General features: G+C 40.2%; 1 protein-coding gene across 3 annotated transcripts in view; it reads left to right on the top strand.

Annotated features, from left to right (window-relative positions):
* Positions 1-1,442: 1,442 nt before the first annotated feature.
* LOC131696742 (GTPase IMAP family member 8-like) overlaps positions 1,443-23,142 on the top strand; it is a 206,888-nt gene continuing 185,188 nt past the window's right edge. For all 3 annotated transcript variants that reach the window (XM_059016290.1, XM_059016289.1, XM_059016288.1), the window contains exon 1: positions 1,443-1,535. In XM_059016290.1, coding sequence (XP_058872273.1) covers positions 1,457-1,535 — 79 coding nt within the window. In that variant the 5' untranslated portion in view covers positions 1,443-1,456. The remainder of the gene's footprint in view (positions 1,536-23,142) is intronic.

The following is a 23,142-nucleotide window of genomic DNA, read 5'->3' as shown; positions in this document are numbered from 1 at the left end:
ATGAGCTGGCAGTACACAGCAATGTGGCAATACACACCAAAAGGGTTGCAGTCCCGCAAACAATAAACATGGTAGAAAACACACACAATTAGACACACACACGATCACAGGTTCAAAGTGAGTGCTCTCAGTGCTTGTGGTGAAATACAATATATTACGTGCTATTGGTGAAAACAAGTGCTGTGGTGATCCGGTTTTGTGCTGGCCCCTGGAATCAGCTCAGGATCTGTGTTTAGCCGTCTAGTGCTATTTAACGAAACAAACAGACAGTTACTAAACAGAAAACACCAACAAAACACTCACAAACTCTTTATTTTATTTTGGGGATATCTCCCAGTACTTCCAGTCTCCTCGTATCTCTGAAACCAAAGCAAAGGAAAAGATTTACAATTCTCCGGCCCCTTTTATGCGATCATGGATGAGCCCTTGGTAAATGATTGCAGCTGATTCTATTGCCTGCAGCTGCTACCTCGTTTACCTTCCAGGTCAAGAAGTTCCTCCATCGGAGTCTTGCCATTTTCCAGGCTGACTGACCTCCCGACCCAGCGAATGAACTGTCAAGCCAACCTGTCCAAAGCCTTTCCCTTTCGCTACTTAGTGCCCTCACAGGTTGAGAGGGAGATTTACAACCAGAACTCATTATATTTCTGTCACAGCCAGATATTCAGAAGAGATGCAAGTTTTGCAAGAGCACTTGCAGGGATTTTTTTTCTAATTGTTGCCAGGACAAATTGTCACTGGAATGAATTGTTGTACACCCATTATTTGGGCATCTAAATATGTCAATCACACAAGTTATATATTTAATCAGAAACCTCTTTTCTTTTTTTATTTAGACGTGCATGGAAAGACAGGCAGTTCCCCTGAGTTGAGGATGGTGCTGGTTGGGAAGATTGGAGTTGGGAAAAGTGCCTCAGGAAACACCATCCTGGGCAAAAAGGAGTTTAAATCACAAGCCAGTAACTCCTCGGTTACAAAAGTATGTGAGAAGAGAGAAGGAGAGGTTTCTGGGAGACGTGTTGTTGTGGTCGACACTCCAGCCTTTGGCACAGACCTCTCTCTGGATGAAGTCATTGAAGAAGAATGCATTGCTCTGTCTGCCCCGGGACCCCACGTTATTCTCCTGGTGATTGAGGTGGGCCGATTCACAGGTGAAGACAAGGGAACAGTTGAGACAATCCTGAGGAGATATGGAGATGGAGCTGGGAGATACACGATGGTCCTTTTCACCAACCGGGACAAACTAGGAGAGAAGAAAATTAAGGAGTTCATTCAGGGAGCCAGCAAAGAGCTCCGGGAGCTTGTTGAGAAGTGTGGGTGCCGTTATCATGCCTTCAACAACAAGAACATGAGCGATCACACCCAGGTCACTGAGCTACTGGAAAAGATAGACAGGATGGTGGAAGAGAATGAAGGAAGCTACTACACCAGTGAGTTGATCATACAGGTGAAAAAAATGAGGATGAAGAGCAAAGAGCCCATTTCTGAAGAAATGGACGTTGAAGAGCAAGCCAATGATAAGCCGAGTAAGTCTGGTAAGCTGTGTACTCTCTATCCCACCCCCTCGCACCCTCCTACTTACTGGGAAAGGGTTCATGTGCTCTCTTTCATCCAAAGGCATGTTATTTGTTAATACTGACATCTGCAAAAAAAAAAAAAAAACTGTCAGGACATCTCTGTTAAACCAGTGGGGGAAATAACAAAAGCACAACGTTAAACTAGGCGACTGCAAAAATGAAATGCGAGTTAAAAGTAGGAACGGGGTGAACAATTCACGTCATTTGTCAGCTCTGTTTGAAATAAAATTAAGGGGACCAGAATTAGGCGCAGGCAAGATAGGAAGGTAAAAACAAAGATTATTTTACTTTTTGCATTTACGTTTTCCAAAATACTTGTTTTATTTCTTTTTAGCAATATGCACCCCTATTAATATAAATAATACTGACATCAGCATAAGACACGTACGCACCTCTCGACTACCGTGTGGTTTCAGTTTGAGTCCAGCCCAAGCAAAGTGGAATGCAAACTGTGCAGGTGGCTCTTGACAAATGGAGGCACGACCAATCTCCAAGCTAAGGAGGGCTGTTTAAATAAAAGCCTTTGTGTCTGTCCCTGTCCAAGGCTAAAGATAGGAGCTACTTGCAGTACAGGGCTGTCAGTCATATCTCTCTTATGCTGGATCCTGGTGAATGGCCCCGCCCACTCGGGTTACACTGCGTTCTGTACATGGTGTGTAGGAAGAAATCTCGGGACTCAGAAGTTGCTGCAATTTATTTTCCTTCCCTGCAAATAAGCAATTCAGAAGGTTATTTAAGAGGGTTCTCACCTGCTTTTATTACAGGACAGACGAGCACTACATTTAGCTCTTGTTAGCAGGCACGCAGGTCTGCGTATCGGTGCCTGTGCACGCTGGGAGGACCTTGCTTTTGCTTGCTTCCCGAGGGGTGTTCTCTTGGCTTTTTAATATATAAAGGCTGCATAATCTTGTGGTACAGTTAATCATTTATTATTATTTTCCATGCATGGTTTGGCAGCCTCGTCTTATTGGGGGAAGGTGGCCCATAGCCACTTCCTATCTGCGGCACTGGGATGCATGGAACTGTTCATGCTTTTCCAGTCGGCCTTGCACAGGTAGCCTGCTATACAAATGTATTGTGGTTTGTTCTTTTTTCTGCTATGTACTTTTGTATAAAAAGTGCTATATAAATGCAATAAATAAATAAATTAACTCATTGTGCTTCCTGTGAAAAAACGTTACGGGTTTAGATACTAAGGTAGGGCTGTCGTGTTTCGAGATGCCGGTGTAGCCTGCAGGACCGCATACTGTAGTTTGCCAGTACTTCGCCGCACATTTGAGGCCTCGGTGCACGACTGGACCCGCTCCATATAAAGTCCATTTTTAAATATGCTTTGCATATTTTTGGCTTCTGCGTTTTGCTGGAACCTCCGCTGCTGCCCTCACTTCGGTTTGTGTTGTACGTTTTTCTCCCTTTGTCACAAAACGATCCATTTCTCTTTAAATCTGTTTCTCACTGTAAGCGCGCTGCTGATACTGTTTTTAAGTTTACTGGGGTGGGGAGGGGGGAACCACGCATCGTATGTGATGTATCACAGTTGCTAAGGAACATTAGCACGTTAAACAAAAGCTTTTTGCGTTATTTTATTTTAGTTATTTTTAAATACAATAGATTTAAAATATATGATTTTGTATTTTTTTTTTTTTTTTTTTTTTTAAATCATCCAACCTCTCAAAAAAAAACCACACAGCTTGCACCTCCCTTGCCACGCCACATATCTTTAGAACCGCTGGTAATGTAATGTTTAATTATACTGACATCAGGATAAGACACGTGTCACCACCTAGAGACAGACTACGCCACCTGGTGGAGAAACTACGGGCACCAGGCCCCGTTAAAGTATGGAGGGAAAGATACTTCCCACAGGTACTGTACAGAGTATCTTACAGTTCTTAACATTTACCATTAACTTCTACCGTTTCTCTTTTCAGGTTCTTTATCTAGATCCACACCTCAGGCTTCAAACATGAGAGACAACACAGGTAAGTCATTTAAATAATTTAGCTACAACAACCCTATCTCCATAAAACTTCTCTACGACCTCCACTCCAGCACTCGTGGCCCCAGCTGTAGGTGCTAAAAGTAATACCTCCCTCCTTGCATCCCCTTCTAAAGCACGAATGATAAAATCTACCTTCTGTCCTTCATCTAACATTTGCAATCTCAATATGGTCTGTAGCTGTGCCTGCCAGTCTCCAAATTTTACTTCACTACCTATCCCCTTTAACTTTGGGATCCATGGAGCTCCCATAAACATGGCCATCACTATGGTTACCGCTTCTGGAGGTGCTACCGCCTGTTGACCCTGCCCTGGTGTGGATTTAACACCTAGATCCTGCCGACTACGTCAAAAAGAGCAATGTCACCACTTGGAGTCAGACTACGTCACCTGGTGGAGAAACTACGGGCACCAGGTCTCGTTAAAGTATGGAGGGAAAGATACTTCTGACAGGTACTGTACAGAGTATATTACAGTTCTTAACATTTATCATTAACCTCTACTGTTTCTCTTTTCAGGTTCTTTATCTGGAGCCACACCTCAGGCATCAAACACGAGAGACAATGCAGGTAAGCCATTTAAATAATTGATTTTGTAGGGACATTCCAGAAGTGCTGTGTTGTCTTTACACATGCTTGGGTCTCAAGCTGTGTAAAATAAATAATGCAATAAGGTTTTTTAAAATGTTGACTTAGCCATGTATACAACCCAGTCTCACGAGAGAAACGTCAACAGATTAACGTTTTCTGCTTTCTGGGGGAAAAAACGTTTCGTGGGTAACGTTTTCACTTTCAACCACAGTGCTTCACAGCAGCTTTTGTCGAAATTCTCTTTTTATATTTATTTTCTGTAAAAATTAGTTTATGGATAATCTTGTTTGTTACAAAACAATTACTGTTCTATAGTCCATTCATTTTAATTCTATACATGGTCTTTTTGTAGTAGTGCTAAAATACACACTCCCTTTTTTCTTTATATATTTACCAGAAACCTCTGTTAATATAATTTTAGGAAATGACATGTCAGCACTGTGCTTGCATCCAGAGCGCGTCTGCCGATGAAAATACAAATACGGCTAAAAACAAAGCAGTATTCGGTTCAACAGAGAGTCAGTAGCTTAATAACAAATAAGCTAAATCATGCTCCGTGTCTATCCTGTACAGTTTGAAATTTGAATGTGCCGCCTCTGCGACACTCAGCCAATAGGCAGGGACGGGACGTTGAAAAGAATTGTGGGATATGTTGTTTTAAAACCTAGAAATATACTTTTTGCTTCTATGACTCGATCCCACATATCCCACAATTCTTTTCACCTGTAGAATTCTCTGATGCTTCAGCTCACGGACGGATGGCCTGACATTCTCCTGTAGAATCTTCTGATACAGAGCAGAATTCATGGTTCCTTCAATGATGGCAAGGCGTCCAGCTCATGATGCAGGAAAGCATCCCAAAACCATGACACTACCACCACCATGCTTGACTGTTGGTATGAGGTTCTTACTGTGGAATGCAGGGTTTGGTTTTCGCCAGACATAACGAGGCCCATGTTGGCCAAAAAGTTCCACTTTTGACTTATCTGTCCATAGAACATTGTTCCAGAACTCATGAGGATCATCCAGGTGCTTTTTGGCAAACTTGAAAGAGCATTCATGTTCTTCTTAGTGAGCAATGGTTTCCGCCTTGCTACTCTGCCATGAATCCCATTTTAGCCCAGTGTCTTTCTGGTGGTGGAGTCATGAACACTGACCTTAGCTGAGACGAGAGAGGCCTGCAGATCCCTGGATGTTCTAGGGTTGTTTGTGACTTCCTGGATGTTTTTACGCCTTGCTCTTGGAGAGATTTTGGCAGGACGGCCACTCTCCTGGGAAGATTCACTACTGTCCATTTGGACAATATGGCTCTGATTGTGGTTCAGTGAAGCCCCGGGCCTTAGAAATGGCTTTGTAACCCTTTCCAGACTGATAGGCATCAACAACTTTTTTCCGGAGGTCTTCAGGAATTTCTTTTGTTTGTGGCATGATGTGCCTCTAGAGCAGGGCTTCTCAAACTCGGTCCTGGGGATCCTCTGTGGCTGCTGGTTTTCATTCCAACCGAACTCTCAATTACTTTAGAAACTTAATTGAACTGATAATTTGCTTTATTAGACCTTTTTTTACTTGTTTTCAGCTCTTGAACAGTTGCAGTTCAAGTTACTTACAAAATGTTATAGCTAACTTGAAATATTCAACTGTTCAAGAGCTGAAAACAAGTAAAAAAGGTCTAATAAAGCAAATTATCAGTTCAATTAAGTTTCTAAAGTAATTGAGAGTTCAGTTGGAATGAAAACCAGCAGCCACAGAGGATCCCCAGGACCGAGTTTGAGAAGCCCTGCTCTAGAACCTGTGTGCTGACAACTTCACTCTGGTAAGGGTCAAAGTTAGTCAGATTTATATTGGGCAGGGCTGGCCCAAATCAGGCCTGGTTGTTACCCAGAGTACTCAAACAGCTGACCCTAATTACCCCTTTAATTGGGTTGAGCTAACTAGGGTGGGGAGGGCAATAACTTTTTCACACCTGAAGATTGCATGTTTGATTACCTTTCACAACAAAAAAACAAATGAAAGAAGCACCAAACTTTGGGGTAATTTTTTTTTTCTCTCAGACTCCCTCTATATACTACTACAACCCACAAAAAAATCTGACCAAATACAATATGAAAAATGTGCAAAAATGCACAAAATCAGACAGGGGGCAAATACTTTTTCACGGCACTGTTGGTGAAGTCAGTGATGAGAATATCTATACTTTCAGTTCTTCTAACTGAGTCCTGTGAGGAATACACTTAGTTTTATGAAAGCAGGGTTTTTCCTGAAAGTCATTTCTGTCACAATATTTTGTCCTTGTTCATTGCAGAGTTGAGGATTGTGCTGCTTGGGAAGACTGGAGTTGGGAAGAGTGCTGCAGGAAACACCATCCTTGGAAAAAGGGAGTTTGATTCGAAACTCAGCTCCACTTCCATAACTAATAAGTGTAGGAAGGGCACAGAAGAAGTTGCTGGGAGACACGTAGCTGTGATTGACACTCCCGGCCTGTTTGGCACAGAGCTCACTGCTGATCAGATTAAACAGGAAATTGAGAACTGTGTCACTCTGTCTGCCCCGGGACCCCACGCTTTGCTGTTGGTGCTACAGGTAGGCCGATACACCCAGAGAGAGACGGAAGCAGTGAAGATTATTTTGGGTGAGAGTGCTGCCAGATACATGATGGTCCTTTTCACCCATGGAGACAGTCTGGAAAATGGCATGACAATTGAGGAGTACATTAAGGGAGTCGAAGGGGATCTCCAGCAGCTTATTGATAAATGTGGGGACAGGTATCATGTCTTTAACAATAAAGACAAGCGCAATACAGCTCAAGCTATTGAACTGGTCATGGAAATAGAGGCAATGGTGGAAACTAATTGTTGGAGTTATTACACCATGGAGATGTACAATAAGGCAGCTGCATCCACCAGTCAAAAACTAGAAACAAAAGAGAGGAAGGAAAGTTCACAGAATATGAAAATGGTGGAATCTAATTATGAGAGCTGCTACACTGTCAATGCATCCACCTGTCAAAATGTAGAAATGGAGAAGGGGAAGGTGAAGGAAGAGCCACTGTATAAGTTCAAATGTAGTTTAATATAATCTGTTTAACATCTCTGATGTGTTTATTGAATGTCCTCTGCATGTTATTTTCTGTACTAATATGAGCTTAACTTTGTATTTTTATTTGAAGCAGTCAATGATTAATAACCAAAGCTTAACATTGTATTTAGCTCTATAAATCAGTATGAATTTCCTTTTAGTACACCTTCTATTGCCATGCATAAAAAAGCTAAATACAAAATGAATTCTGTGTCAGTAAATTCTGAAAAACAAATAAATTGTTAAGAAAATAAATGTTTCTGTCTCTTCATTTAATTGAATATAACTCATTTCTGTACTCTGGTCCTTTGCTCACTAAACATATAGGTATACCTGAATACATAATTGTGTCTTCTTTAAACACTTGGTAAAGAATTTACAATCCATCCCACAGGAGCAGCGGTACACCGCATATTATCCATTGACTACCGATGCAGAATGACTGTGTGGGACAGATGTTCTTCATTTACACAACACACATTCATGGTGGCACTGCCATTGCAAAAGCATGTTTTGTGCTAAATGGCTTCTCTGCATTCAAAAACAGCAGCACCTGGGAAATCTAATTCTTTCACGTACTATATTCTAAATCTTTCACATACTATATTCTAAATCTTTCACGTACTATATTCTAAATCCTTCACATACTATATTCTAAATCTTTCACATACTATATTCTAAATCTTTCACATACTATATTCTAAATCCTTCACATACTATATTCTAAATCCTTCACATACTATATTCTAAATCTTTCACATACTATATTCTAAATCTTTCACATACTATATTCTAAATCCTTCACATACTATATTCTAAATCTTTCACATACTATATTCTAAATCCTTCACATACTATATTCTAAATCTTTCACATACTATATTCTAAATCCTTCACATACTATATTCTAAATCCTTCACATACTATATTCTAAATCTTTCACATACTATATTCTAAATCTTTCACATACTATATTCTAAATCCTTCACATACTATATTCTAAATCTTTCACGTACTATATTCTAAATCCTTCACATACTATATTCTAAATCTTTCACGTACTATATTCTAAATCCTTCACATACTATATTCTAAATCCTTCACATACTATATTCTAAATCTTTCACGTACTATATTCTAAATCCTTCACATACTATATTCTAATTCTTTCACGTACTATATTCTAAATCCTTCACATACTATATTCTAAATCTTTCACATACTATATTCTAAATCTTTCACGTACTATATTCTAAATCCTTCACATACTATATTCTAAATCCTTCACATACTATATTCTAAATCTTTCACGTACTATATTCTAAATCTTTCACATACTATATTCTAAATCTTTCACGTACTATATTCTAAGTCTTTCACATACTATATTCTAAATCTTTCACGTACTATATTCTAAGTCTTTCACATACTATATTCTAAATCTTTCACGTAATATATTCTAAATCTTTCACATACTATATTCTAAATCTTTCACGTACTATATTCTAAATCCTTCACATACTATATTCTAAATCTTTCACATACTATATTCAAGTCCTTTGAAGCCCAGCTGATCAGGTGTTATTGGTTTAGTAAAGATGTTTTGCAACATGGCTGCTAATATTTGGGACAGATTTTTTTTTAGACAATAACTGTGGTATCAAAGGTAGTCTTGATTTTCCTTGGGGGTGACTGACTGAAATAATTACATTATGGGAGTGGGGGTGGGGTCACAGGATTGGAGCAATAATTTGTTGTATTTTATTTGTTTGTAAAATTCACTAGGAATACTGTCCTCCCTTGCAGTTCTCCCTGATCAGGAAGTGGCTTACTCTGTTGTCTCTCTTCATCAATCTTGGAAGCCCTTAAAGAAAACATCTGAGAATCTCCTTTTTTTGCTCTTATTCTCTGATTCATATAGATGGTGATAGAATGATACATGGAGATTCTCAACATTCATTCTTATTACAATAATAATTTTATAATAATTTAGCAGTTTTAGTTTTCTGATGGGACTCTTCATGCTGCAGAGACATATTTTTAAGCTCTTGTTCAATAAAATCTATTTACTTTCTGTTCCATACATAAAATAGCTGCTTTTTGAACAGACATTGCTCTCAAATACGGCATAAATGCCCCTCAGAAGCAGGAAGAATGTCTCTTTCTGGGGTTAGTCTCCACAGATCTTTTAGGTCAATTCAGATCCATCCCAAAGCTTGGTTGCAATGTTTATATTCTTGCTCCAATCCTGTAATTATTGTCTTCCTTGCTTCCTGTCAGTCAGAAGCACAGTGCACCTGATTAATCAGTGGCAGGAGATATTCTAGAGTTCCTCTGAGCAGCAGTGGTGTTCTAGTTCCCCTGAGTCAGCTGTGCTCGCTGGCTTCGGCTGCAGTCTGCCTGGCATCCCCCGCAGCAGCGAGCAGAGCGACTAGCTCGCTACACTGTGCTGCACCCCTTGCATTGGTCATGTGTGCAATCCTAGTAAACATCAAATGAGTTGCTGTTGAATTCTCAGTCTATTAGATACTTTTAGGAGCCATTCAAAATGATCATCAATTACAGCAAACGTACACAACAACTGCTGTAGCATTGTGGAGCTGAAGATTTCTATACTGGTATGCTTATCTAAGGCTCAACTTGGTGTAGATTTCCTATTCACTCCAGCAGTATAATGGAAGCTGAGGCAACTGGATCTCCGGTGAGCCGTCCATGTCAGGCCTGATGAGAAACGAAAAGAAACAGAACCATTGCAGAACCATTGCCGTGCCGCTGTCTGTCTGTCTGCCATTGAAGATCATTGAGGGTATAGTTAGCACACTGTGGTCCCATTCTACCAGCCTCACCCCATTGTAGCTGCCCTATACTTGTGCTACCATTGCCCCTCAGTGTGATACAGAGCCATTGCAGTGCCGCTGTCTGTCTGTCTGCCATTGAAGATCATTGAGGGTATAGATAGCACACTGTGGTCCATTCTACCAGCCTCACCCCATTGCAGCTGCCATTGTAATACAGAACATTATTTTCTATATGCACTCACACACACACACACACACACACACACACACACACTGAGGCACACACACTCACACACACACACACACACACACACACACACACACACACACACTCACTCTCTCTCACACACACACACACACTCACACACACTCTCTCTCTCTCACACACACACAGACACACACACTCACACTCACACATACACTCACAATCACACACACAATCACACACACATACACATACACACTGACACACACACACTGACACACACACATAAACACTGTGTAAAGTGGGGTGGATGTGCCCCTCAGTGTTCAAAGTTATATCAAATTGATTAGACCATACAACTGAATCTTTTCCCATAACTTGACAATGCAGCTACTGTTCAACCACCTTCACTGATTTAGTTTTCTGTATTTTCGGTCACCTGATCACTCTTCAATTGAACAGACTACAACATTGCCTGCTTGTGGTACAGCGGCTGTTCTTTTCTCAGAAAAGTGGACCTTTGGTGCCCCCTAGTGGCTATTCCTCATAGTTACATCCAAATTTCTAGTAACTCTTCATACACGCCTTTTTTTTTTTAAACCCAGGCCCTGAATGACTTCAAAATGTACAGGTTTGGTTTAATTTAAAATTACTAAAAGAAACAACCAAATTCAATGGCAAATGTTTGGACCAGAAGCCTTCAGTCTTCAGGTTTCCGTTTGTTTCTAAGCATGCATTGTTTTCCAGTTCACATAAACAGCACATACATACACAGTATATTACACAAAACACAGACCTGGTGGATCAAAGTGGAGTGGCAAGTTTCTCTGAACAAACAAAACAGGCAGATAGGTGCATCTGTGAAGTTTTCCCTGAATGTCCCGGCTAGCTGTAGGTAGAGTCACCACTACAAGACTTGAAAGCAGCGTTCTGTTTATTTAGGTGAACACAGCAGAGCAGAGTTACAAATGTAACAGGGTCCAAATGACCCGTTATTTCACATTTCTATTTTGCACTTATTTATTATTTGTATATTTTGATTTGTGCACGATTTCCTTGATCCGGCACTTCCATTGATTTTGTAAGCTAATTAATTAATGACCCAGCAATTGAAAATTCGCACCTGACTATAAATACCACTTGATTTTAGTTTTCCATGATGGCCATCCACCGTTTGTCTTGTCTATCTGTCTGTCTGTCTGCCTGCCTGTCTGTCTGTCTGTCTTTGTTTGTGCGTGTAGGAAAGGGGACCTGAGACGGAATGAAAATAAATGGTAAACCTAGTAAGTTGCTGCTGCTGTGACGATGACAATGATGATGACGATGACAATGATGATGATGATGACAATGTTGATGATGATGATGACAATGATGATGATGATGATGATGATGACGATGACAATGATGATGATGATGATGATGATGATGACAATGTTGATGATGATGATGACAATGATGATGATGATGATGATGATGATGACGATGACAATGATGATGATGATGATGATGATGAATAGTGTTTATCGATGTCCCCTCCTCTGCACGCACTGGCGTTTTGTGTTTTGTGTTTGTTTTTAAACCGGTTGTTTTTATTTTCGGATTTTTACTGTGATTTTAAACGAAACCCCTGTTTAATAGTTTTTTTTTTGTACAAAGCACTTACGTGCTATGGTAATGATCTGCTGCTAATTCTTAATTCTGTACAATAAAACATTTTTAATTGACAATAACTGTGTCCTTGTTACTCTCTTCCCTGATTTGCCCTCCGAAAAAAAGAACTTTAATTCTGAGGGTGCAATTCCCTCGCTGGCGTAGTCAGGGCTAGCTTGCAGGTGTTACACAAACAATTCACTGAACAGACACTGCAATGTTTCTGTAAATACAGTGTAGTGGGATTGTTCATGTGTGGGTCTGTACCCAGCTCATACAGTGTAGTGGGATTGTTCATGTGTGGGTCTGTACCCTCCTCATACACATTTACTTAGATATACTGTTTACTGTCTTCTGTTCAAATGCGGTGACTTCTTTAGTGTCATATAGAAGTCTTATTTCACAAGGCACAAGGTCTCAAAGAGGGGTGACTTCTGGACCATTCTGGACAACAGACTTGCCGCATATTTTCACTGTCAATGTGATCAGCAGCCCATTTACACAACAAGTTACACGTGTGTTCTACAGATAGCAGGTATTCACAAACCCGTGTCGCTTTAGCTAATCTCAAGAGTGCTATGAATGCACATAATGATGATCGAATCCAGGAACTGTGGGGTTCACTCTTAAATTATAACATTAACTGTGATCCTTCACACTATATGGATCAGATAAAGAGAGCACGTTCCCAAATGTGCCACCTGCTGCCCATTGAAAGCAACTGCACCTGTATAACGTGTCTCTCCAAGGTGCTGTAGCGCTGATACCTCTGCACCTGTATAACGTGTCTCTCCAAGGTGCTGTAGCGCTGATACCTCTGCACCTGTATAACGTGTCTCTCCGAGGTGCTGTAGCGCTGATACCTCTGCACCTGTATAACGTGTCTCTCCAAGGTGCTGTAGCACTGATACCTCTGCACCTGTATAACGTGTCTCTCCGAGGTGCTGTACCACTGATACCTCTGCACCTGTATAACGTGTCTCTCCAAGGTGCTGTAGCACTGATACCTCTGCACCTGTATAACGTGTCTCTCCAAGGTGCTGTAGCGCCGACACCTCTGCACCTGTATAACATGCCTCTCTGAGGTGCTGTAGCGCTGATACCTCTGCACCTGTATAACGTGCCTCTCCAAGGTGCTGTAGCGCCGACACCTCTGCACCTGTATAACGTGTCTCTCCAAGGTGCTGTAGCACTGATACCTCTGCACCTGTATAACGTGTCTCTCCAAGGTGCTGTAGCACTGATACCTCTGCACCTGTATAACGTGTCTCTCCAAGGTGCTGTAGCACTGATACCTCTGCACCTGTATAACATTCCTCTCCGAGGTGCTGTAGCGCTGATACCTCTGCACCTGTATAACGTGTCTCTCCAAGGTGCTGTAGCACTGATACCTCTGCACCTGTATAACGTGTCTCTCCAAGGTGCTGTAGCGCTGATACCTCTGCACCTGTATAACGTGTCTCTCCAAGGTGCTGTAGCGCTGACACCTCTGCACCTGTATAACGTGTCTCTCCGAGGTGCTGTAGCACTGATACCTCTGCACCTGTATAACGTGTCTCTCCAAGGTGCTGTAGCACTGATACCTCTGCACCTGTATAACGTGTCTCTCCAAGGTGCTGTAGCACTGATACCTCTGCACCTGTATAACGTGTCTCTCCAAGGTGCTGTAGCGCTGATACCTCTGCACCTGTATAACGTGTCTCTCCAAGGTGCTGTAGCGCTGATACCTCTGCACCTGTATAACGTGTCTCTCCAAGGTGCTGTAGCGCTGATACCTCTGCACCTGTATAACGTGTCTCTCCAAGGTGCTGTAGCACTGATACCTCTTTTTGTACAGAATAATGCGTATGTTTTCAATAGGTTGGTATCTTATCGATCTATCAGTAGCTTTTACAAGCCTTGCTAGTTGTTTTTATTTATGTTTAAAATCTTTGAGAAAGAGAGATATGCACGTTTTGTTTTCATAATTTAATAATACAAAGTTCCATACCCCCCCCCCCCCCCCTTATTTAACATATCTTGATAATATAACTGGGATAGTAACTTGTAGGGCTTCTGATTTTCGGTGTTTCCGCCGACTTTTCTGCTCTCGTTTAAGAATTCAATTGATACATGTTAAGCCGTTCGTGTATCTCTATCACAACTGAGGAACGTGTTCATAGTAACATTGGTTTGATTTACGGGGATTTATCTATGAGACAACTAAATGGGCTTTTAAATCGTAAGTCTTTTCCATTTTAAATACAGTCCCGCAGAACGATTGTAATAAAGTGTGTCCAGCATAAAATACTGTATTTTTCATTTCTTAAGCTTATAATCACTTTCTGTAGCATTTGCAAATGCCTTAACAGGTCAGATTTTTTTTACATTAATTAAAATGTGTAACTTTCACACCATTTTAAATTCCTAGCAGTTTATATATTTTCTTCTGATTTTTAAGTAAGATGTTGTTATTTATGGATAAATCCAAAAATACACCGATATCTGCCACTGCTTTTTTTTTTTTTTTTTTTTTTTTACATTTAAAATGTTTTTCTGTTTTTAGAAACACCTTATTTTGTGTCTAATGTGAGGTGATAGGAAGCCAAGGACGTCAAAAAAAGCGCCAATTTTCTTTTTTAACTGATCTTTAGAGTCTGACCTTCCCGTAACTAGCGAATACAAATACAGTACTTTGATTTATTTAATGTTCAATAAATGTTTTTAATTATAATTAAAATTACTGTTTGTGTGTTTTTTTTAAATCACTTTTGCTTCCAGACATACAGCTCAGTAATGTTCCTGCTCCAGAACTGAAGTCTGTCTGAATTGCTTCTTTATATTAAACAGATGCGTTTCGTATGTACAGAACGGTATCTAATTAACTGGTAGGTAAACCTTTGACATAGTCTGGTCTGCTGGTATTGTTTAGTTACAAAGACCTGTATGAAATAGGCTGGTCTGCTGGTATTGTTTAGTTACAAAGACCTGTATGAAATAGGCTGGTCTGCTGGTATTGTTTAGTTACAAAGACCTGTATGAAATAGGCTGGTCTGCTGGTATAGTTTAGTTACAAAGACCTGTATGAAATAGGCTGGTCTGCTGGTATAGTTTAGTTACAAAGACCTCTATGAAATAGGCTGGTCTGCTGGTATTGTTTAGTTAAAGCAGCACTGTGTGGTCATTGTTATAGTAGAATATATTTTTTGTGTGTTTAACACTTTCTCCAAAGTTTTTTTGTTCACTTCACGTTTCCAGAGAGCAGCTGCTGTTGACAGTCCACTTAGTTTATGTTCTTTTCAGAAGGAGGCGCAGAACAAAACATGTATTGAAAATTAAAACTTTACAAAACATTTAAAGAAAAAGTACATGAAAAAAAGGTTTGCATTAATTGAAGTACAGAAACATAAAAAAAGGTTATTAAAATGTTGCTTCTTTACATTCATGTTTTGGTTTTAATTTAAAACCTGATTATAAAGATTATTGACCTTAAAGGGTGCTTTGAATAATAATAAACCATAAAATTAATAAACAATAAACTGCTCCCCCTCTCTAAACAACTTGATTTAAACCATAAAGAGTCTTTAACAAAACAGTGCTTGGAACAGTCCTGAAGGTTGTGTGAATAGAGCCCTACATTTCCAATGGAACCACACCAAGTGAAAAGAATTGCTTTCAATCAGGCTCTGCGCAGCTGCAGAGTTTGTCCTGAAGAGGGCGACAACGGCCAAGCTTAAAACATGTTTCTACTTTTCCACTGTGGGCAGATTGCACATGTAATGCAATTTGATTGTCATTTACGATATCCATGGAAATATCTTCTTTATTGTGATGATATTTCATTCACATTATTGTTAAAATAAGCAAAAATAAATATTGCAACTGAACTGCATACCAAGTAGACCAACTGCATCTAGTGAAGTGCTTGTGAGGGTAATCCAACCATTTCAGAATTCCAAAGAGATCATTTACAAACATAATAATAATAATAATAATAATAATAATAATAATAATAATAATAACACAAGGAAAAGGCATCTTGTACCTATTGATTGCCTTTATAAAGGTATGCATGAAGCTCCAGGTTTATAGATTTACCAGATGTAGCTAAATTATATAAATAATGCTTGTCATTGTCTAGATTATTGTTTAAGAGACTCACGCACGCACACACACGCACGCACGCACATATATATGTAGAATAAATAAATTGTTTCCGAACAGATTCCTCAGTGCTGTAGCATGCTGAAAAAAAAAAACACCTTGATCAAAGGGAAGCCGATATCCGAACACCCTTGTATTGAGGAGACTAAACTGCAGTTCTTTGTTTCTCCCAGCAGGGGGGCGATAATTTCTCGGTGTTGGAGGTATTTTAACCCCTTCAATTTTCACTTTCAGTTCTAGATTTCTTCAATGGTGACAAAAAATGGGACAAAAACATTGGAAAACCTGCTACATGCAGCACACACTTTTGTGTCATCCACAGGCCTGATTGAAATGGTATTCCTGACATGTATTCTGTGATGTGTAAAAGATGCATCTCCCTGACACAAGTCTGTTTGAGTCACGATGGGACCACAGATCTGACAGACTTTGATAGAGGGCTGATAAGAGGTGCTTGGCTGGCAGATGCGTCCTTTTTCAAATAGGCACAAATTACTACTGAGGCTTTTTCACAAGGAACAGTCTCTAAAGTGATGTGACTCTCTCTATGTATGGGCCATTCTGACTTGACTGCAGATTTCCACCCCCAATACAACACAACCTGAAGGAATTAGAGGCTGGAAATCATTGAGGAATGGTCCCGTATCCCTCCAGCACAATTTAAAAAGCACCTTGCAGAATCGCTACCTGCCACGTCCAATCAGTGCCGTGCTGGCTGCCCATGGAGGCCCTACACCATATTGACACTGCTATGGCAGGTGTTTCTGTTTTTAAAGCAGATTAATTTAAACTACAAAATAAATGGCCCATACAATGAAGTGTAAATCATTTGTGTTTAATGTGATTTGTCCTGATTTGTTTACAGCTAATATACAGTTTTATATTTTCATGTATTGCATATTTCTTATATCATCTATTCAGTGTTTATAACACATTATAAATGCTGCTACTACCCTGTTTGACTTGTTCTATAATGCATTATAAAACATTTTAACCCATCTTAAGCCTCTATAACGTGTTAATAGACTATTTAAAAATGACCCCTTCATATAAAGTGTTACCATAAACTTCAGCATCAAGTTCAAACGCTATTCAGCTAACAGGATTCTACTGTATACAGGAATCTGCTAGAAACTACACTGACATGCCTTTGACATGGCAAGTATTGTGAGCTGCTATTTACACGACCTTACATTGATAGGGATTGGAGCTGACAAAATAATCCCATGAATCTCAGCTGCTGTGCACTTCCATTCGTTATAAAGGTCTCAAATGTGCAGTGTTGAAAGAAACACCTGCTCTAGTAAACATGCACCTTGAAGCTGCATCCACACCCGACGCGACCTGGAAACGATCCTAAAGACTGGAAATAAATACATGACCCCGCCCACGCATTCCTACTGGACATACTAGAGATGGGCGGTCCCATTACAAAACAGAGCTTGCTTTGATAAAAGTTTACCACCCTGACCTCCGGCAACTCCGATGTAATATAAAGGCTGGACTTGTGAAATCTATAGAGCAGAGTTATTGAACATCCCTATATATCCAGCAGTGTTGTTGTTCTCATTATCAGTAGTAGTAATTGTACAGTTGTAGTATTTTTTTTTTCGTGGTTCTGGTAGCAGTAGAAGTCCAATCTGAAGCCGGTGCATCTCCAGCTGTCAGAAGAGCTGTCTGATATTTTCAACACGATTATTTTATTGTTATACATTTTAAATATGCAATCCCAACCGTGTTTCTTTACAAATTCCTTCCTGGATCCTTTTTGTTTATTAACTGTTTAAAGTATTTTATAGTGCAACATTACTATTATTATTATTATTATTATTATTATTATTATTATTATTATTATTATTATTATCCATGTTACTGTGCGCAGGTCATCACTTACCTTGTATTTCTACCGATGCCATTCTGCAAATCCATTTTCTTTATTGTAAATGCTTCTGAAGACCGTGACGCATCAGATCATGGGTGAGTGTTTGAGCGTCTCTGACTTCATTTACTGATGAATAATTATATTATCTATGCATTCACACACTCTATCAGTAAACTAAAAACACTCCTGTATTTCACATGAAGTGTTGTGTTCAGATTTGCTATTATTACTATTCATGTATTTGTCAGACGCCCTTTGTGCCACCTGGCGGCCACAGCTCGTAATGTTTCATAAAGAAAATAGAAAAAAGAGTCAGAGCACATTCAATGGAGGAACTAATTTCACGAATCAGTATGTATTTTTTTTTCTGAGGCGCTGCATAGACTGTATATCAGACCGCATTTTATAAGCGGGTGTATCTGCGCATGTCGTTAACCTGAAAAGTGAAGCGCTTCCATCAGCCCCCATAACTAAACTCACACATTATAGTCTTGTATTATTAACACATACGTTTCCGCTGAGATTTTAATTGTTTAGTCTAATTGATATTTTTAGTAACCTAGTGACTGACTTCAGGGTCACCAGTTTAACATTATAAAGCATCAGATTTGTATTTCTCAATTTGTTGAAAATGGATTGTACCGTATTGATATTAAGACAATAAAACGCAAACTTGAGTAAGGAATGGATTATTTATTACACAGGCTACGTATTAGCAGTTACCATCATAACATGTGAATAAGTTAGTTAACATGGATTTGGCTTCAGAAACAGACGGATTTACTGTTTAATTTATTCAGAAGAATCAGGATACAGTTTCATATTTGTCTGTTTCCTGACTGGGTGAATCATTCGGCTGCACATTAACCCCAATTCTGCAGACTCTGCTGTGTAACAGAAGCAGGGCTTGTGATTGTCGATGCTTTACCCCGAGTTCTTCTCCGCTCTCCTTTAACAATTCAATTGATACCTGTGAAGACATTCGTGTATCTCAATCACACTGAGAAACGCGTTCATAGTAACATTGATTTAATATACTGTTATTTTTCTGTGTAAATAGGCTTTTAAATTGGCCAAGGTTTCATTTTTTCACTAAAAAGCAGAACGAGATCGCAACATGTCAATAAGCGACTCATCTTTATTAAAGATATAATTATTATTATTATTTATTTCTTAGCAGACAGCCTTATCCAGGGCGACTTACAATAGTAAGCAAATACATTTTAAAAAAATAAAGTATTTTTTGTTGGACACACTTTATTACAATCATTCTGTGTGACTGTATTTACATAAATAAAGATAAGTCACTTCTGCTTTGAAATGGAAAAGTAAGACTTACGATTTAAAAGCCCATTTATGTATCAGGTATAAGGTAACAGGTATCAATTGAATTTCTAAAGGACAGCAGAAAAGTCTGAAGAAACATCGAAAATCAGAAGCCCTAAACATAAGTTACTATCCCAGTTATATTATCAAGATATGTGAAATGAGGGGGGGGGGGGCTTTATATTATTAAATTATGAAAACAAAACTACTGATAGATTGATAAAAACCAAACTAGTGAGAACATACGCATTATTCTGTACAAAAAGAGGTATCAGTGCTACAGCACCTTGGAGAGACACGTTATACAGGTGCAGAGGTATCAGCGCTACAGCATCTTGGAGAGACACGTTATACAGGTGCAGAGGTATCAGTGCTACAGCACCTTGGAGAGACACGTTATACAGGTGCAGAGGTATCAGTGCTACAGCACCTTGGAGAAACACGTTATACAGGTGCAGAGGTATCAGCGCTACAGCACCTTGGAGAGACACGTTATACAGGTGCAGAGGTATCAGTGCTACAGCACCTTGGAGAGACACGTTATACAGGTGCAGAGGTATCAGCGCTACAGCACCTTGGAGAGACACGTTATACAGGTGCAGAGGTATCAGCGCTACAGCATCTTGGAGAGACACGTTATACAGGTGCAGAGGTATCAGTGCTACAGCACCTTAGAGAGACACGTTATACAGGTGCAGAGGTATCAGCACTACAGCACCTTGGAGAGACACGTTATACAGGTGCAGAGGTTTCAGCGCTACAGCACCTTGGAGAGATAAGTTATACAGGTGCAGAGGTATCAGCGTTACAGCACCTTGGAGAGACACGTTATACAGGTGCAGAGGTATCAGCGTTACAGCACCTTGGAGAGACATGTTATACAGGTGCAGAGGTATCAGTGCTACAGCACCTTGGAGAGACACGTTATACAGGTGCAGAGGTTTCAGCGTTACAGCACCTTGGAGAGACATGTTATACAGGTGCAGAGGTATCAGTGCTACAGCACCTTGGAGAGACACGTTATACAGGTGCAGAGGTATCAGTGCTACAGCACCTTGGAGAGACACGTTATACAGGTGCAGAGGTATCAGTGCTACAGCACCTTGGAGAGACACGTTATACAGGTGCAGAGGTATCAGCGCTACAGCACCTTGGAGAGACATGTTATACAGGTGCAGAGGTATCAGTGCTACAGCACCTTGAAGAGACACGTTATACAGGTGCAGAGGTATCAGCACTACAGCACCTTGGAAAGGCACGTTATACAGGTGCAGAGGTATCAGTGCTACAGCACATTGGAGAGACACGTTATACAGGTGCAGAGGTATCAGAGCTACAGCACATTGGAGAGACACGTTATACAGGTGCAGAGGTATCAGCGCTACAGCACCTTGGAGAGACATGTTATACAGGTGCAGAGGTATCAGTGCTACAGCACCTTGGAGAGACATGTTATACAGGTGCAGAGGTATCAGTGCTACAGCACCTTGGAGAGACACGTTATACAGGTGCAGAGGTATCAGCGCTACAGCACCTTGGAGAGACATGTTATACAGGTGCAGAGGTATCAGTGCTACAGCACCTCGGAGAGACACGTTATACAGGTGCAGAGGTATCAGCGTTACAGCATCTTGGAGAGACACGTTATACAGGTGCAGAGGTTTCAGCGCTACAGCACCTTGGAGAGACACGTTATACAGGTGCAGAGGTATCAGTGCTACAGCACCTTGGAGAGACACGTTATACAGGTGCAGAGGTATCAGCGCTACAGCATCTTGGAGAGACACGTTATACAGGTGCAGAGGTATCAGCGCTACAGGATGAAGAGTCCCATCAGAAAACTAAAACTGCTAAATTATTATAAAATTATTATTGTAATAAGAATGAATGTTGAGAATCTCCATGTATTATTCTATCACCATCTATATGAATCGGAGAATAAGAGCAAAAAAAGGAGATTCTCAGATGTTTTCTTTAAGGGCTTCCAAGATTGATGAAGAGAGACAACAGAGTAAGCCACTTCCTGATCAGGGAGAACTGCAAGGGAGGACAGTATTCCTAGTGAATTTTACAAACAAATATAATACAACAAATTATTGCTCCAATCCTGTGACCCCCCCACCCCCACCCCCATAATGTAATTATTTCAGTCAGTCACCCCCAAGGAAAATCTTTACCACCTTCAATGCCACAGTTATTGTCGAAAAGAAATCTGTCCCAAACATTAGCAGCCATGTTGCAAAACATCTTTACTAAACCAATAACACTTGATCAGTTGGGCTTCAAAAGGACTTGAATATAGTATGTGAAAGACTTAGAATATAGTATGTGAAAGATTTAGAATATAGTATGTGAAGGATTTAGAATATAGTACGTGAAAGATTTAGAATATAGTATGTGAAAGATTTAGAATATAGTACGTGAAAGATTTAGATTTCCCAGGTGCTGCTGTTTTTGAATGCAGAGAAGCCATTTAGCACAAAACATGCTTTTGCAATGGCAGTGCCACCATGAATGTGTGTTGTGTAAATGAAGAACATCGGTCCCACACAGTCATTCTGCATCGGTAGTCAATGGATAATATGCGGGGTACCGCTGCTCCTGTGGGATGGATTGTAAATTCTTGTTTAAAGATTACACCGTGTAACAATTTTTTTTTTGGTTCCTGGGTAGTAAGTGTTATTTCCTAATTGCTTATGCCTCAAAAGTATAGAAAATGGCTATTATTCCCCACAAACTTTGCTTTGTGACCAGCACAGTGATATTTTGAAATTTACCTATTTCCAATGAGAAAACGGGTGAATTTGTGTCTTTTCGTTCACATAAAGTCAGAAAACAACAACATATGAATCCAAATTAACATGTATTTATACTAAAGTAATACAAAAATGACTACAAAAGATTTAGAACTGAGTAGTTTTTCGAGATTTACGATTATACTGTAAATCACTTTCACGAATCAGCCCCCAAATGTAGTCTCCCATCATTTTCTCGTTTTACTGTCCTTGGTAGCGGCGTTCAAAGTCCAGTATATCCTGGTGGAAGCGCTCGCCTTGCTTCTCCGAGTATGCTCCCATGTTCTCCTTGAATTTATCAAGATGAGCATCAAGGATATGGACTTTGAGGGACATCCTACAGCCCATTGTGCCGTAGTTCTTCACCAGAGTCTCAACCAGCTCCACATAGTTTTTGGCCTTGTGATTGCCCAGGAAGCCCCGAACCACTGCGACAAAGCTGTTCCAAGCCGCTTTCTCCTTACTAGTGAGCTTCTTGGAGAATTCATTGCACTCCAGGATCTTCTTTATCTGTGGTCCAACGAAGACACCGGCTTTGACCTTTGCCTCAGACAGCTTAGTGAAGAAGTCTTGAAGGTACTTGAAGGCTGCCGACTCCTTATCTAGAGCTCTGACAAATTGTTTCATAAGGCCCAATTTGATGTGCAGTGGTGGCATCAGCACCTTCCGGGGGTCCACCAGTGGCTCCCACTTGACGTTGTTCCTCCCCACAGAGAACTTGGTCCGCTGTGGCCAGTCCCGCCTGTGGTAGTGCGCCTTGGTGTCCCTGCTGTCCCAAAGGCAAGGATAGCAGGGAAACTTGGTAAAACCGCCTTGGAGACCCATCAGGAATGCCACCATTTTGAAGTCTCCTATGACCTCCCAGCCGTACTCATCATACTTCAAGGCGTCCAGCAAGGTCTTGATGCAACATTTTTCGTATATGATATATTTTTTCAATAACATTGAAAATTGTAAAACATTTTAAAATTAAAAACTTTTACAATTTTAAAAATTTTAACAAATTTTATAACATAAAATTCCGAGCAACAATTGTCCATCTTACCTTCCAGAGTTTTTTTGCAGTGCTCGCAGGTGAAATGAGGTGCCCAGGGTTTGTCTT

Source organism: Acipenser ruthenus, chromosome 52 (assembly GCF_902713425.1).
Source record: "Acipenser ruthenus chromosome 52, fAciRut3.2 maternal haplotype, whole genome shotgun sequence".
Classification (NCBI taxonomy): Eukaryota; Metazoa; Chordata; class Actinopteri; order Acipenseriformes; family Acipenseridae; genus Acipenser; species Acipenser ruthenus.
This window is presented reverse-complemented; position numbering and strand designations above follow the sequence as displayed.